Source organism: Gymnoscopelus microlampas (genome assembly GCF_963454915.1).
Source record: "Gymnoscopelus microlampas genome assembly, chromosome: 2".
NCBI classification, from domain to species: Eukaryota; Metazoa; Chordata; class Actinopteri; order Myctophiformes; family Myctophidae; genus Gymnoscopelus; species Gymnoscopelus microlampas.
In genome coordinates, this window is record NC_139939.1 from 44,354,837 (window position 1) to 44,372,176 (window position 17,340).

Below are 17,340 nucleotides of genomic sequence, written 5' to 3' on the forward strand. Positions count from 1 at the left end.
CATCATCAACTGATCTAGATCTAGCCGACTGCCTCAGCCATTACAGCATCTGCACTGCTGGCGGAAGAACTCCCCCTACGTTCCCATGAGAAAGCAGCTGTACTCTCCTATGGCGACTTCAACTGTCAAAAGTTACATAAGAGGTTCCTTGAAAGCCATCTTGAGCCAACAACCTGCATCCCTCAAAGGGCCTGGTTGACATATCAAAGTGCACTTATAAATCACACACCGTGACCTACATTGCATCTGATCTGCGGGTGTTCAGCCGATGTTCGTCTGGTGTGTTAACTACGTTCTCTGTAAACACGTTTTCATTTATTATGTTTTTAGACCTTCTGCTGTAAAAAAAGATTTCTTGAAAACGTCTTTCTTTCAGAATTTCTTTGTTTCTTCCTTTCTTTCTTTCTTTCTTTCAAATTTCAATTCAAAGGAGCTTTATTGGCATGAGAAACATTACATTGCCAAAAGCAAGTGGCAAAATATAATAAAAACAAGTACTGTATGTACAGTTGGAGGGGGTACAGCATTGTGTTAAACAGAGCTATGTCACATTGCGTCGTTATATATACATGTTATATATAGAGGATATAAAGCTTTTTGAGACAAATAACAGCAATCTTTTGCAGTCACTTTTGGGACAATTAGCAGCATTTTTCTCAAAACTATTTAAATAGTGTACCAAAAAAAGCCTCAGATTTAAAATGTGTTTAAAGGCAGCAGCTCTGTTTATCTGTGCAGTAGGTCTAAAGGTCTTTCTTTCTTTTTCAGAAAGTAGGGCTTTTCTTATTGAATAATATAGCGTTTCCAAAACAATGCAGGATGAGCCAGCAGTGTTACGTGAACAGTGTAAGTATTCAGAGATGCAGATGCCCTCTGGTTGTATTATCACCTGCACCACCAGGCTGCCAGATAATCTGGTGTTTCTCTTGGGGCTTCAGACTTGTTAGGTATTCAGCTGGGATGCCACTGCAGCAAGACACTCCGACAAGGGCAGCGTGCATTTCTCTCTGTGTGTGTGTGTGTGTGTGTGTGTGTGTGTGTGTGTGTGTGTGTGTGTGTGTGTGTGTGTGTGTGTGTGTGTGTGTGTGTGTGTGTGTGTGTGTGTGTGTGTGTGTGTGTGTGCGTGCGTGCGTGTGTGTGTGCGTGTGCGTGTGTGTGTGCGTGTAAGTAAATACGTGTTTGTGTGTACAGTATCTGGCCAGTGTCCGGCCTTAATTGCATCTCCCACTAAGCAGCTGGACTCAGGGACAGACCACACTCTGAAGCCTAATTTATACTTTGTTTTACGACGTAAATTGAAGTATAATTTAGGCATTACAGTGAAGCAATAGGGACCACCAGGTTTATGAACAGCTTGCACACGGCTACCATCATACTGTTGAACAAAGGCCTGACCACTGCCTGTCACCCGGCTGGCCTTTTTTCCTCATGGATCTACAGCACCATGTGGATTTTACCTGTGAAAGTTACCACTCTATATGCGAGTCTTTCACCAGGCTGGCCATGGACTAAACTTTTCCACGTGGATTGTACCTGTGACAGTTACTGCCCTTTGTAGACTATGTGGTTGAACCTGACAAATGCGCTGATGCTCTCGCTGCAACTTAATCTCACGTACATTGCGCTGATGTTGTCTTTGCACCTTAATGTCTAACCTCATGTTCATACTGTACCAGCTGGATTATGTTATGTGTATCTAATGTAGATATATTTGTGCTTCTCCTTGACAAGTTTATTTTGTAGTGTCCCCCCCCTCCCCCCCTTCGCCTCTTCTTCTTCTTTTCTTTTTCTCTTTCTGAAAATAAAACGATGGAGCGCAGTTTTGACTTATCAGTGACAGGATAGAGAGAATGCTTTTTAACTTTTCTAAATGAGCAGTTTTTAGATACTGTATATATATATATATATCAATCAGTGGAGTTTATTTCTGTGCATTTCAGTTCTTATATAGTATACTATGTCATGTAGATTCTGGTGGGTGAGATGTCACCCATTGATCTCTCCCTCTCATTCCAATCCCCCCCGCATATCATCCATTTCCTGTCTATATATACATATATATATATATTTTAGAAGCAACTTGGGGGTTATTGCACTGGTGACGTTTCAATCAGCGTGTTCAGGTATCGGTGCCCATTGGCAAGGTTATTGCGTGGGTGCCTGCCCTGCACGTCACTTACAGTATGTTGCCCGGGTTATTGCGTGGGTGAAATAGGTTCACACTCCCTCTCTCTCTCTCTCTCTCTCTCTCTCTCTCTCCCTCCCTCCCTCTCTATTTATATTTAAAGTGTCAAGGTAGACAAGGTTGTATTGTCTTACAGTTGTACTGTATGTTGCTGGCATACAGTACAACCTCTGTATGGCGGTTAGAGGTGAGCAGAGGTGGTATCTGTGTAAGTACCATCTATCTGTATCTCTTCAATCAATAAAGCAGCTCTTATTTTTAGCCAAGTAACATTTACACGGTCTGTAAAACGTGTCTGAAAGCCTTCTTACTAAAGGGTTGGGTTTCAGCCTAGCAGTAGCACTGGACTGAAACATTTGTATTTCTTCAACATTACAACAGACAGATATTTATCCCCACATAACAGTTCCATCACGCTTTCTACATTGCTAGAATTATAAGGACAACCTGGAGAGTTAAAAGTACTTCATTACTCAGAAATGCCCACAGGCCTCGCTATTCGGTAATTCAATAGGTGCCTTGATCTCTATCAAGATGAAACTTAGTTTCATAGACCTACAAAGGATTACTCATGTGGATTCATAAGTGTGTGACGAAGGAGGCCACATGGGATGGCAGCGTTTGGTTTGAAAATGATGATGTCTAGACTAATAGTCACAGTGAGTGTGCTGGCCTGACTGCAACAAATTGAGTGTTTTTTTTTTAATTTTCTCTTGGTTTGTTTTTAATCCTCCCAGGGCAGAAATGCCGTCAGGGAACACACTTAACATTTTGGCTTACCAGCCAAAGAAAAACTACAAGCCACTAATAAATTACACTAATAAACTACAAGCCACGCAGATGTTTTATTGATAAAAAACGACAAATAGCTATTTGGTGAATTGCTATGTGTTAATACAACTATGTAATACTGTGATATGAAATTTCCAATGACTATCATAAACAAAATAAGGAATATAGCTGCAAGCAGCAATTAGCGGTTTCGAGAATAATGGCAGACTGGCAGACTGTGACAAGAGTGGCAGACTGGCAGACTGGCATACTTTGACAGAGTGGCAGACTGGCAGACTGGCAGACTGGCAGACTTTGACAGAGTGGCAGACTGGCAGACTGTGACAGAGTGGCAGACTGGCAGACTGGCAGACTGTGACAGACTGTGGCAGACTGGCAGACTGGCAGACAGACAGACTGTGGCAGACTGGCAGACTGGCAGACAGACAGACAGACAGTGACAGAGTGGCAGACTGGCAGACTGTGACAGACTGGCAGACTGGCAGACTGTGACAGAGTGGCAGACAGACAAACAGACAGACTGTGACAGAGTGGCAGAGTGGCAGACTGGCAGACAGACAGACAGTGACAGAGTGGCAGACTGGCAGACTGGCAGACAGACAGACTGTGGCAGACTGGCAGACTGGCAGACAGACAGACAGTGACAGAGTGGCAGACTGGCAGACAGACAGACAGACTGTGACAGAGTGGCAGACTGGCAGACAGACAGACAGACAGTGACAGAGTGGCAGACTGGCAGACAGACAGACAGTGACAGAGTGGCAGACAGGCAGACAGACAGACTGTGACAGAGTGACAGAGTGACAGAGTGGCAGACTGGCAGACAGACAGACAGACAGACAGTGACAGAGTGGCAGAGTGGCAGACAGACAGACAGTGACAGAGTGGCAGACAGGCAGACAGACAGACTGTGACAGAGTGAGAGAGAGAGAGAGAGAGAGAGAGAGAGAGAGAGAGAGAGAGAGAGAGAGAGAGAGAGAGAGAGAGAGAGAGAGAGCAAAGTGCACATGTCTGAATTAACAGGGTCATGTTTTGCATAATGCAATTTAAATGTAAACTGTGACAAGTGGGGTTTGAGCCGTGGACCTTTGGCACATGAGACTAACACTGTATTGATCAAGCTATTCAATCCACAGCCTTGGTCAGTGAGAAGGGAGAATCCAACAAAACAAAACAAAACAAAAGAGGGAATGAAGTACATCATACATTGAAAACAACTACTCTCAATAAGCGTTTCATTTAACAATTGCATGTTTATTCATTGATACAGTCATGTTGTGTGTAATGCAATTGAGTTGAGGTCTGCATGAGGTGAGATTTGAACCGGCGACGCTCTGGTATCAAGGCAGATGATTAAGCCATTGGGCCAACAGACCCGAACTGATGAAAAGGGAGTTCACACACATGACACACTTTCACGCAAATTGCTCAGAAATACTGGATTTAAATGTTTTTCAAACTGCTCAAAATTGCAGACAATCTAAGGGCGGAGTTTACTGGTTAACAATTGCACATGCATTCATTGATACAGTCATGTTGTGTGCAATGCAATTATAATGAATTCTACATGACGTGGGATTCGAACCAGGAACCCTGTGGTTTCAAGGCAGATGATTAAGCCATTGGGCCAACAGACCTGTACTAGTGAAAAGGGAGTTCAAACACATGACACAATTTCACGCAAATTGCTCAGAAATCCTTGGTTTAAATGTTTTTCAAACTGCTCAATATATTTCGGAATGGAAACTAGTGGAAAATAGTCGATCTACAAGCTCACAACGCGTTGCTATCTAAAAAGGTGTGAGATTGTAGATCGGCTATTTTCACAAGAAAGTATGTCATACATAAAAAAAAACTACTCTCAAAAGCATTTCGTGTTATTGTCTAAACATTGCACTTGTCTGAATTAACAGGGTCATGTTTTGTACAATGCAATTTAAATGTGAACTGTAATAAGTGGGATTCGAACCAGGGACCTTTGGCACATGAGACTCACACTCTACTGGTGGAGCTATCCAATACACAGCCTTAGACAGTGAAAAGGGAGAATCCAACAAAACAAAACAAAAGCGCGAATGAAGTACGGCATACATTGAAAATAACTACTTTCAAGTATGGATTTCTCGTCATCTTTAACAATTGCACATGTATTCATTGATATAGTCATGTTGTGTGCAATGCAATTATAATTAAGTCTACCTGAGGTGGGATTCGAACCGGCTACCCTATGGTTTCAAGGCAGATGATTAAGCGATCAAGCTATTGAACCAACACACCTGAACCTGTGAAAAAGGGCCTCAAACATGTATTTGACACAGTTTCATGCAAATTGCTCAGAAATCCTGGATTTAAATGTTTTTCAAACTGCTCAAAATTGCAGACAATCTAAGGGCAGAGCTTACTGGTCAAAGTGATACATGTGTTCCTCATGAGTCAAGGCACATGTGTAAGCAGGTTTAACGGCTGTCGGCCAAACGAGGCATGACTTTTGCCTGTTTAAAGTTTGCATTTTCAAAAAATTGCTATAGCGCCCCCCTTTGACCAATTGGAGTAAGATTGGTTTCAGTGATACTTGGAAGGACCCTCTACAATATTGCAAAGTGTCAAACAAATGTGAGTCTGCATGTATGTGTTAGGGGCAGATGAATAATTTAAAAAAAGCTGCAATTTTCATTGGCTTATAAAAGCTTAACGTTTTCACTTATGGAAAATCCGCTAAGTTACGTCTGTCGGCATTGGTCCAAAGTTCATGTGTATACAGTTTCGTACAGATTGCTCATAAATCCCAGGAGGAGTAGGCTTTTTACTGCTTTTTACTGCTTTTCATAGAATTCGAAATGGTGGGAGATCTAAAGGTCAGAGGTCAAAAGTCAAACAGTGAAAGTTGTTAGGCATGAGGAGACGCATGTGTGTATCGAAGTTTCATGGCTGTAGGTCGAACAGGGCATGAGCTGTACCTGTTCAAAGTTGGCATGTTCAATTGAGTGCTACAGCGCCACCCTTTGGCCAATGGTTGTGAGTTTCGGGTTTTCGCCGTTTGGCATAGCCCTCTACCATATTGCCGAATTTCATAAGAAGTGACCAGGCGGTTAGGCCAGAACTGGCAAAAACGGCGGAAGAATAATAATAAATATAGCTGCAAGCAGCAATGAGCGGTTTCGAGAATAATGGCAGACTGGCAGACTGGCAGACTGTGACAGAGTGGCAGACTGGCAGACTGTGACAGAGTGGCAGACTGGCAGACTGTGACAGAGTGGCACACTGGCAGACTGTGACAGACTGTGGCAGACTGGCAGACAGACAGACTGTGGCAGACTGGCAGACAGACAGACAGTGACAGAGTGGCAGACTGGCAGACTGTGACAGAGTGGCAGACTGGCAGACTGGCAGACAGACAGACAGTGACAGAGTGGCAGACTGGCAGACAGACAGACTGTGACAGAGTGGCAGACTGGCAGACAGACAGACAGTGACAGACTGGCAGACTGGCAGACAGACAGACAGTGACAGAGTGGCAGACTGGCAGGCAGACAGACAGACAGAGAGACAGAGAGACAGAGAGACAGAGAGACAGAGAGACAGAGAGAGAGAAAGAGAGAGAGGCAGTAAGAGAGAGAGAGAGGCAGTAAGAGAGAGAGAGCGAGAGAGAAGAAGTGAACATGCATTAATTAACAAAGTCATGATTTTTGTTCAGTAAATTATATTTGGACCGGTTAAATTGGGGTTTGAACCAGGGACCGGTAGACAGTGTAAAGGATAAGGATAATTCCAGGTCCGTTCATGAAAGTCCTTGCGGTCTTGTTTCCAATGAGGGCCTGTGAGCAATTACGGGTTAAGAGTCTTGCTCAGGGACAAATTTCATTTCATCGACACATTTGCTGGCCTGGCCTGGAATCGTACCTGGGGCAACCAGGGCCTCTGGCTCCCTAGGTGGGCTCACTAACCACTCAGCTATGGCCACAGTACAGACTGAGCCATTGGATAGACAGAATTGGATTTCATATGTGGTAAGTTATCATACAGCATGGGTTGCTTATTATATACATACAAGCTCATAACGCGTCACATTGTAGATCGGCTGTATGTGGTTACTGTAGGTGTTGTATTAATAATTACATCTGCAAAGTAACAAGTAACTAAAGCTGTCATCTGCTGTAATTGTAGTAGAGTAGAGTAGTAAAGTAAAAGTACCTAAAAATTGTACTGTGCATGTGGCAGGTGTGATTGGTGATGAGTGAGAGCAGGTGAGAGGGGTGGATCCAATCCATGGGAATAGGGGGAATTCCAAATGATGATCACCTCAACGCATTGTTGGGGACAGGGATCGAACCAGCGACCTATGGATTCACAGGCTGCCTCTCTTCTCATTGAGCTAAAGATATGGCCTCCCTGATGGTGTCTGTTGATATCTATAGGTTTTTCCGTCCTATAGGTTCTTCCGGTGTGAGATTGTAGATCAGCTATTTTCACAAGAAAGTATGTCATACATAAAAAACAAGTACTCTCAAAAGCATTTCATGTTATTGTTTAAAAAATGCACATGTCTGAATTAACAGGGTCATGTTTTGTACAATGCAATTTAAATGTAAACTGTGACGAGTGGGGTTTGAACCATGGACCTCTGGCACATGAGACTAACAGTGTATTGATCAAGCTATTCAATGCACAGCCTTAGTCAGTGAAAAAGGAGAATCCAACAAAACAAAAAAAAAGAGGGAATGAAGTACGTCATACATTGAAAATAACTACTCTCAATAAGCATTTCATTTATCAATTGCATGTTTATTCATTGATACAATCATGTTGTGTGCAATGCAATTGAGTTGAAGTCTGCATGACGTGGGATTTGAACCGGCGACTCTGCGGTATCAAGTCAGATGATTAAGCCATTGGGCCAACAGACCTGTACTAGTGAAAAGGGAGTTCACACACATGACACACTTTCACGCAAATTGCTCAGAAATCCTTGGTTTAAATGTTTTTCAAACTGCTCAATATATTTCGGAATGGAAACTACTGGAAAATAGTCGATCTACAAGCTCACAACGCGTTGCTATCTAAAAAGGTGTGAGATTGTAGATCGGCTATTTTCACAAGAAAGTATGTCATACATAAAAAACAACTACTCTCAAAAGCATTTCGTGTTATTGTCTAAACATTGCACATGTCTGAATTAACAGGGTCATGTTTTGTACAATGCAATTTAAATGTGAACTGTAATAAGTGGGATTCGAACCAGGGACCTTTGGCACATGAGACTCACACTCTACTGGTGGAGCTATCCAATACACAGCCTTAGACAGTGAAAAGGGAGAATCCAACAAAACAAAACAAAAGCGCGAATGAAGTACGTCATACATTGAAAATAACTACTTTCAAGTATTCATTTCTCGTCATCTTTAACAATTGCACATGTATTCATTGATATAGTCATGTTGTGTGCAATGCAATTATAATTAAGTCTACCTGAGGTGGGATTCGAACCGGCTACCCTATGGTTTCAAGGCAGATGATTAAGCGATCAAGCTATTGAACCAACACACCTGAACCTGTGAAAAAGGGCCTCAAACATGTATTTGACACAGTTTCATGCAAATTGCTCAGAAATCCTGGATTTAAATGTTTTTCAAACTGCTCAAAATTGCAGACAATCTAAGGGCAGAGCTTACTGGTCAAAGTGATACATGTGTTCCTCATGAGTCAAGGCACATGTGTAAGCAGGTTTAACGGCTGTCGGCCAAACGAGGCATGACTTTTGCCTGTTTAAAGTTTGCATTTTCAAAAAATTGCTATAGCGCCCCCCTTTGACCAATTGGAGTAAGATTGGTTTCAGTGATACTTGGAAGGACCCTCTACAATATTGCAAAGTGTCAAACAAATGTGAGTCTGCATGTATGTGTTAGGGGCAGATGAATAATTTAAAAAAAGCTGCAATTTTCATTGGCTTATAAAAGCTTAACGTTTTCACTTATGGAAAATCCGCTAAGTTACGTTTGTCGGCATTGGTCCAAAGTTCATGTGTATACAGTTTCGTACAGATTGCTCATAAATCCCAGGAGAAGTGATTTTTTTACTGCTTTTTACTGCTTTTCATAGAATTCGAAATGGTGGGAGATCTAAAGGTCAGAGGTCAAAAGTCAGAGTGTGAAAGTTGTTAGGCATGAGGAGACGCATGTGTGCATCGAAGTTTCATGGCTGTGGGTCAAACAGGGCATGAGTTGTACCTGTTCAAAGTTGGCATATTTCAATTGAGTGCTACAGCGCCACCCTTTGGCCAATGTTTGTGAGTTTCGGGTTTTCGCCGTTTGGCATAGCCCTCTACCATATTGCCGAATTTCATAAAAAGTGACCACGCGGTTAGGCCAGAACTGGCAAAACCGGCGGAAGAATAATAATAATGAAAGTGTAGAGATGTAATAGCTTTCGAAGCCTTACAGGCTCTCGAAACCTAATTATAGCTGCAAGCAGCGATAATATGGGGCCAGGAGAGAGAAAGAGAAATGATAATTCCTTTAACAGGTCAGTTCATGAAAGTCCTTGCGGTCTTGTTTCCAATGAGTGCCTGTGAGCAATTAGGGGTTAAGAGTCTTGCTCAGGGACAAATTTCATTTCATTGACACATTTGCTGACCTGGCCTGGAATCGTACCTGGGGCAACCAGAGTCTCTGGCTCCCTGGGCGGGCTCACTAACCACTCAGCTATGGCCACCCCTCAGAGAGAGAGAGAGAGAGAGAGAGAGAGAGAGAGAGAGAGAGAGAGAGAGAGAGAGAGAGAGAGAGAGAGAGAGAGAGAGAGAGAGAGAGAGAGAGAGAGAGAGAGAGAGAGAGAGAGAGAGAGAGAGAGAGAGAGAGAGAGAGAGAGAGAGAGATACGGAATAGATTGAAGAGACATAGAGAGAGACAAATGGAATAGATTGAAGAGACAGAGAGAGAGACATGGAAACGGGAATAGATTGAAGAGAAAGACATGGAAATGGAATAGATTGAAGAGAGAGAGAGAGCGCCATGGAAACGGAATAGAATGAGTCATGTTTTTTGCATTTCAACTTAAATGAGTCTGCATCAAGTGAGGCTTGAACCGGCAACCTTACGGTCATGAAGCACTCTTAGGTAGCTGCAACACTACCTATAGTGCTATATCTTTGTCCAGGCTGATATTGTCTGTTGAGGATCACAAACTCTTGCCTTCTGTCATGACCCAAGCCCATGTTTCACTAACACTAAGATCACTCGTTCACAAACCATTTACCAATGAAGAAATTGTACATCTCCTCAGAACCAAAATTAGTGAAAGTAGCCGATCTACAAGCTCACAAACCATTAAAAGTTGTCAGATTGTACATTGGCTATTTTCACAATGAAGTATGTTATACATTGAAAAAACATACTCTCATTGCTATCTGAAAAGTTGTGAGATTGTAGATCAGCTGTATGTAAAAAACACTCAATTAAGTATTTCATGTTATCTTTAACAATTGCAGATGTATTCATTGATAGTCATGTTGTGTGAAATGCAACTTAGATGAAGTCTGCACCAAGTGAGGCTTGAACTGGTGACCTTCAGGTTGTGGGGCACACATTTAAGCGAGAAGCCACCAACAGACAAGAACCTGTGAAAAAGGAGATCACACAGATCATACAGTTTCACGCAAATAGCTGAAAAATCCTGGGTTTAAGTGTTTTTCAAACTGCTCAAGATTGCGGACAATCTAAGGGCGGTGCTTACTGGTCAACGTGATACATGTGTTCCTCATTAGTCAAGGCACATGTGTAAGCAGGTCTAATGGCTGTCGGCCAAACGAGGCATGACTTTTGCCTGTTTAAAGTTTCAATTTTCAAAAAATTGCTATAGCGCCCCCGTTTGACCAATTGGAGTAAGATTGGTTTCAGTGATATTGGAATGGCCCTTTACATTTCTGCAAAGTTTCAAAGAATGGTAAGTCTGCATGTATGTGTTAGGGGCAGATGAATAATTGTCATAAAACTGCAATATTCATTGGCTCATTAAAGCTTCATTTTTTCACTTATGGAAGATATTTTGCAAACGTTTTTTGGTATAGGTCCAAAGTTCATGTGTAAAAAGTTTCGTGCAGATTACTCAAAAATCCCAGGGGGAGATAGGTTTTAACTGTTTTTCATATAATTCCAAATGGTGGGAGATCTAAAGGTCAGAGGTCAAAAGTCAGAGTGTGAAAGTTGTTCAGCATGAGGAGACGCATGTGTGCATCGAAGTTTCATGGCTGTAGGTCAAACACGGCATGAGTTGTACCTGTTCAAAGTTGGCATTTTTCAATTGAGTGCTATAGCGCCACCCTTTTGACGAAAGATTGTGAGAATTATTTCTTGATCGTTTTTCATGACCATCTATCATATGGCCGAGTTTCATAAAAAGCGACTGCACGGTTCAGCCAGAACTGCCAAAAGTGGCAGAAGAAGAAACGGAAATAATGCGAATAACAATATGGGTCCATGCTGGAAGCCTGGCCCCATAAATATAGCTGCAAGCAGCGATAATATGGGGCCAGGAGAGAGAAAGAGAAATGATAATTCCTTTAACAGGTCAGTTCATGAAAGTCCTTGCGGTCTTGTTTCCAATGAGTGCCTGTGAGCAATTAGGGGTTAAGAGTCTTGCTCAGGGACAAATTTCATTTCATCGACACATTTGCTGACCTGGCCTGGAATCGTACCTGGGGCAAGCAGAGTCTCTGGCTCCCTAGGCGGGCTCACAAACCACTCAGCTATGGCCACCCCTCAGAGAGAGAGAGAGAGAGAGAGAGAGGAGAGAGAGAGAGAGAGAGAGAGAGAGAGAGAGAGAGAGAGAGAGAGAGAGAGAGAGAGAGAGATGAGACGAGAGATGAGAGAGAGAGAGAGAGAGAGAGAGAGATACGGAATAGATTGAAGAGACATAGAGAGAGACAAATGGAATAGATTGAAGAGACAGAGACATGGAAACGGAATAGATTGAAGAGAAAGACATGGAAATGGAATAGATTGAAGAGAGAGAGAGAGCGCCATGGAAACGGAATAGATTGAGTCATGTTTTTTGCATTTCAACTTAAATGAGTCTGCATCAAGTGAGGCTTGAACCGGCAACCTTACGGTCATGAAGCACTCTTAGGTAGCTGCAACACTACCTATAGTGCTATATCTTTGTCCAGGCTGATATTGTCTGTTGAGGATCACAAACTCTTGCCTTCTGTCATGACCCAAGCCCCTGTTCACTAACACTAAGATCACTCGTTCACAAACCATTTACCAATGAAGAGATTGTACATCTCCTCAGAACCAAAATTAGTGAAAGTAGCCGATCTACAAGCTCACAAACCATTAAAAGTTGTCAGATTGTACATTGGCTATTTTCACAATGAAGTATGTTATACATTGAAAAAAGATACTCTCATTGCTATCTGAAAAGTTGTGAGATTGTAGATCAGCTGTATGTAAAAAACACTCAATTAAGTATTTCATGTTATCTTTAACAATTGCAGATGTATTCATTGATAGTCATGTTGTGTGAAATGCAACTTAGATGAAGTCTGCACCAAGTGAGGCTTGAACTGGTGACCTTCAGGTTGTGGGGCACACATTTAAGCGAGAAGCCACCAACAGACAAGAACCTGTGAAAAAGGAGATCACACAGATCATACAGTTTCACGCAAATAGCTGAAAAATCCTGGGTTTAAGTGTTTTTCAAACTGCTCAAGATTGCGGACAATCTAAGGGCGGTGCTTACTGGTCAACGTGATAGATGTGTTCCTCATTAGTCAAGGCACATGTGTAAGCAGGTCTAATGGCTGTCGGCCAAACGAGGCATGACTTTTGCCTGTTTAAAGTTTCAATTTTCAAAAAATTGCTATAGCGCCCCCGTTTGACCAATTGGAGTAAGATTGGTTTCAGTGATATTTGGAATGGCCCTTTACATTTCTGCAAAGTTTCAAAGAATGGTAAGTCTGCATGTATGTGTTAGGGGCAGATGAATAATTGTCATAAAACTGCAATATTCATTGGCTCATTAAAGCTTCATTTTTTCACTTATGGAAGATATTTTGCAAACGTTTTTTGGTATAGGTCCAAAGTTCATGTGTAAAAAGTTTCGTGCAGATTACTCAAAAATCCCAGGAGGAGATAGGTTTTAACTGTTTTTCATATAATTCAAAATGGTGGGAGATCTAAAGGTCAGAGGTCAAAAGTGAGAGTGTGAAAGTTGTTCAGCATGAGGAGACGCATGTGTGCATCGAAGTTTCATGGCTGTAGGTGAAACAGGGCATGAGTTGTACCTGTTCAAAGTTGTCATTTTCAACTGAGTGCTATAGCGCCACCTTTTGACGAAAGATTGTGAGATTTATTTTTTGATCGTTTTTCATGACCATCTATCATATGGCCGAGTTTCATAAAAAGCGACTGCACGGTTCAGCCAGAACTGCCAAAAGTGGCAGAAGAAGAAGAAGAAGAAGAAGAAGAAATGGAAATATAGCTGCAAGCAGCGATAATATGGGGCCAGGAGAGAGAAAGAGAAATGATAATTCCTTTAACAGGTCAGTTCATGAAAGTCCTTGCGGTCTTGTTTCCAATGAGTGCCTGTGAGCAATTAGGGGTCAAGAGTCTTGCTCAGGGACAAATTTCATTTCATCGACACATTTGCTGACCTGGCCAGGAATCGTACCTGGGGCAACCAGAGTCTCTGGCTCCCTAGGCGGGCTCACTAACCACTCAGCTATGGCCACCCCTCAGAGAAAAAGAGAGAGAGAGAGAGAGAGAGAGAGAGAGAGAGAGAGAGAGAGAGAGAGAGAGAGAGAGAGAGAGAGAGAGAGAGAGAGAGAGAGAGAGAGAGAGAGAGAGAGAGAGAGAGAGAGAGAGAGAGAGAGACGGAATAGATTGAAGAGACATAGAGAGAGACAAATGGAATAGATTGAAGAGACAGAGAGAGAGACAAATGGAATAGATTGAAGAGACAGAGAGAGAGACATGGAAATGGAATAGATTGAAGAGAAAGACATGGAAATGGAATAGATTGAAGAGAGAGAGAGAGCGCCATGGAAACGGAATAGATTGAGTCATGTTTTTTGCATTTCAACTTAAATGAGTCTGCATCAAGTGAGGCTTGAACCGGCAACCTTACGGTCATGAAGCACTCTTAGGTAGCTGCAACACTACCTATAGTGCTATATCTTTGTCCAGGCTGATATTGTCTGTTGAGGATCACAAACTCTTGCCTTCTGTCATGACCCAAGCCCCTGTTTCACTAACACAAAGATCACTCGTTCACAAACCATTTACCAATGAAGAAATTGTACATCTCCTCAGAACCAAAATTAGTGAAAGTAGCCGATCTACAAGCTCACAAACCATTAAAAGTTGTCAGATTGTACATTGGCTATTTTCACAATGAAGTATGTTATACATTGAAAAAACATACTCTCATTGCTATCTGAAAAGTTGTGAGATTGTAGATCAGCTGTATGTAAAAAACACTCAATTAAGTATTTCATGTTATCTTTAACATTTGCAGATGTATTCATTGATAGTCATGTTGTGTGAAATGCAACTCAGATGAAGTCTGCACCAAGTGAGGCTTGAACTGGTGACCTTCAGGTTGTGGGGCACACATTTAAGCGAGAAGCCACCAACAGACAAGAACCTGTGAAAGGAGATCACACAGATCATACAGTTTCACGCAAATAGCTGAAAAATCCTGGGTTTAAGTGTTTTTCAAACTGCTCAAGATTGCGGACAATCTAAGGGCGGTGCTTACTGGTCAACGTGATAGATGTGTTCCTCATTAGTCAAGGCACATGTGTAAGCAGGTCTAATGGCTGTCGGCCAAACGAGGCATGACTTTTGCCTGTTTAAAGTTTCAATTTTCAAAAAATTGCTATAGCGCCCCCGTTTGACCAATTGGAGTAAGATTGGTTTCAGTGATATTTGGAATGGCCCTTTACATTTCTGCAAAGTTTCAAAGAATGGTAAGTCTGCATGTATGTGTTAGGGGCAGATGAATAATTGTCATAAAACTGCAATATTCATTGGCTCATTAAAGCTTCATTTTTTCACTTATGGAAGATATTTTGCAAACGTTTTTTGGTATAGGTCCAAAGTTCATGTGTAAAAAGTTTCGTGCAGATTACTCAAAAATCCCAGGAGGAGATAGGTTTTAACTGTTTTTCATATAATTCCAAATGGTGGGAGATCTAAAGGTCAGAGGTCAAAAGTCAGAGTGTGAAAGTTGTTCAGCATGAGGAGACGCATGTGTGCATCGAAGTTTCATGGCTGTAGGTCAAACACGGCATGAGTTGTACCTGTTCAAAGTTGGCATTTTTCAATTGAGTGCTATAGCGCCACCTTTTGACGAAAGATTGTGAGAATTATTTCTTGATCGTTTTTCATGACCATCTATCATATGGCCGAGTTTCATAAAAAGCGACTGCACGGTTCAGCCAGAACTGCCAAAAGTGGCAGAAGAAGAAACGGAATAATGCGAATAACAATATGGGTCCATGCTGGAAGCCTGGCCCCATAATAATAATAATAATAGTGAAAGTGTAGAGATGTAATAGGGTTCGAAGCCTTACAGGCTCTCGAAACCTAAATATTAGCATTATGCTTAGTGGAATGAAGGCAGACCTGCAAACTCATAAGGGCTGAAAAAGGTGATATGTTCCTAAATCCAACCCCTGTTGCAGTGGTCTGGGGCATGGCTTGATAATCTGCCATGGCAAATGTAAAGGAGCAGCCTATCAAAGTAAAACAGCAGCAAACCACAATGCAATGTACACACATCTCTACTAACTTTTTTTTTCTTCAGAACAATCCTCAAACACTATCAGCCCCTCTGAAGTAAATAAATATGAAAATGATTAGATTTGTGTGTGTGTGTGTGTGTGTGTGTGTGTGTGTGTGTGTGTGTGTGTGTGTGTGTGTGTGTGTGTGGGTGTGTGTGTGTGTGTGTGTGTGTGTACGTGTGTGTGTACGTGTGTGTGTGTGTGTGTGTGTGTGTGTGTGTGTGTGTGTGTGTGTGTGTGTACGTGCGTGTGTGCACAAACGTATTCAAAAAGGTATAATCTTGCAAGGTTTACCCTCATACTGAACAAAATCCTAAATCTATTTGGCTCACATACTGTACATCTTAAACCATTAAGACCTGAGGCCGATTCTACAAAATATCTTCTAAATCCTTCTAAAAACATTTTTTTGAAAAAACCTGTTTCTATATCAGTGGTTCTCAAACTTTATCATGTCAAGGACCCAAAAATATGTTGTTCCAGGGACCCCCAAAGATTTGAGCTACAAACGCTTTAAAAATATATATATGCAAAGATTTTCACGATTTTTCAAAAATAGCAGATCTACAAGCTCGTAGCGCGGCACTCGGTGCCGCGCTATGAGCTTGTAGATCTGCTATTTTTGAATAGCCGGACCTGCGTCCCAGGTCTTAATGGGTTAAGAAATACATTGTATTGAAGGCAAGGCAGCACAGCAGCAGGGAAATGCTTAACCTCGCCGTCTCGGTTTGTTACCTGGTTTGTCGCAGCGGGATGGGCAGAGAGATACACAAGAACGGGTCAAAGGTGTTACTCTGCTTAAGGCAATGAGGGCACGTCAGGGAGGACCTGGATAGATACAGAGGGAGACAAGGAGAGAGAGAGAGAGAAGAGAAGGGGTGAGACAGAGGAAGAGAGAGACAGAGGGTGGAGATACATTTTACTTAAGCAATAATCCGTTCAATCCACAGTGATCTCATCAATGCACTCAAAACTTTGACATTTGATATCATTAAGAGAAAGTACCAAGAAAAAACATTAGAGAGAGAAATTCCCATCGTCTCTGTTATGCTTTTCCATTTCTGGATCAATATAATATAAATATGGAAGGAAGCTGGTTAAAGATTGGAAGAGTTCAGTAGCTATGAAAAACTAAAGCTAATACCACCATTGAAAGGGAGTTGGCTGAAAACGCTAAAGGTGCTGCTGGCGGCCTGCCTCACCATTACGCAGTCATTCTGTTAATGCTGCTAATTTTCAGCTATTTGTATTGGTTCCTTTCCACATACTGTACGTAGATAAACTCCAGCGTCTCCTCAGCTGTGAAATGTACCAAGCCATCCACAGCAACCGTGTTTGGTTACCAACGTTTGACATTATTCACTTCCTTCCGCAGCGAGGTGCACCCGCGTTGACACTTCAGCACATACTGTAATGCACTGATTGGTCAGCTGCAGTATTATCCCTATAGGGAAGATACGGCTTTAGCTTGCACTGATTAGTAGGCTGTGAAATTATCTCTAGCTAGGGAAGATACAGCAGCTAACCAATCAGCGCAAGCTCGCCACCTTCTCTGTACTTTCGTCACTCCCTGACCCCAGCAAGA

The 17,340-nt window shown here is 42.1% G+C and overlaps 1 protein-coding gene across 1 annotated transcript in view; it reads right to left on the reverse strand.

Annotated features, from left to right (window-relative positions):
- Nucleotides 1–17,340, reverse strand: part of usp43a (ubiquitin specific peptidase 43a) — a 133,865-nt gene that overhangs the window by 41,098 nt on the left and 75,427 nt on the right. The window contains exon 4 of the mRNA XM_084046348.1: nt 16,491–16,583. Coding sequence (XP_083902474.1) covers nt 16,491–16,583 — 93 coding nt within the window. The remainder of the gene's footprint in view (nt 1–16,490; nt 16,584–17,340) is intronic.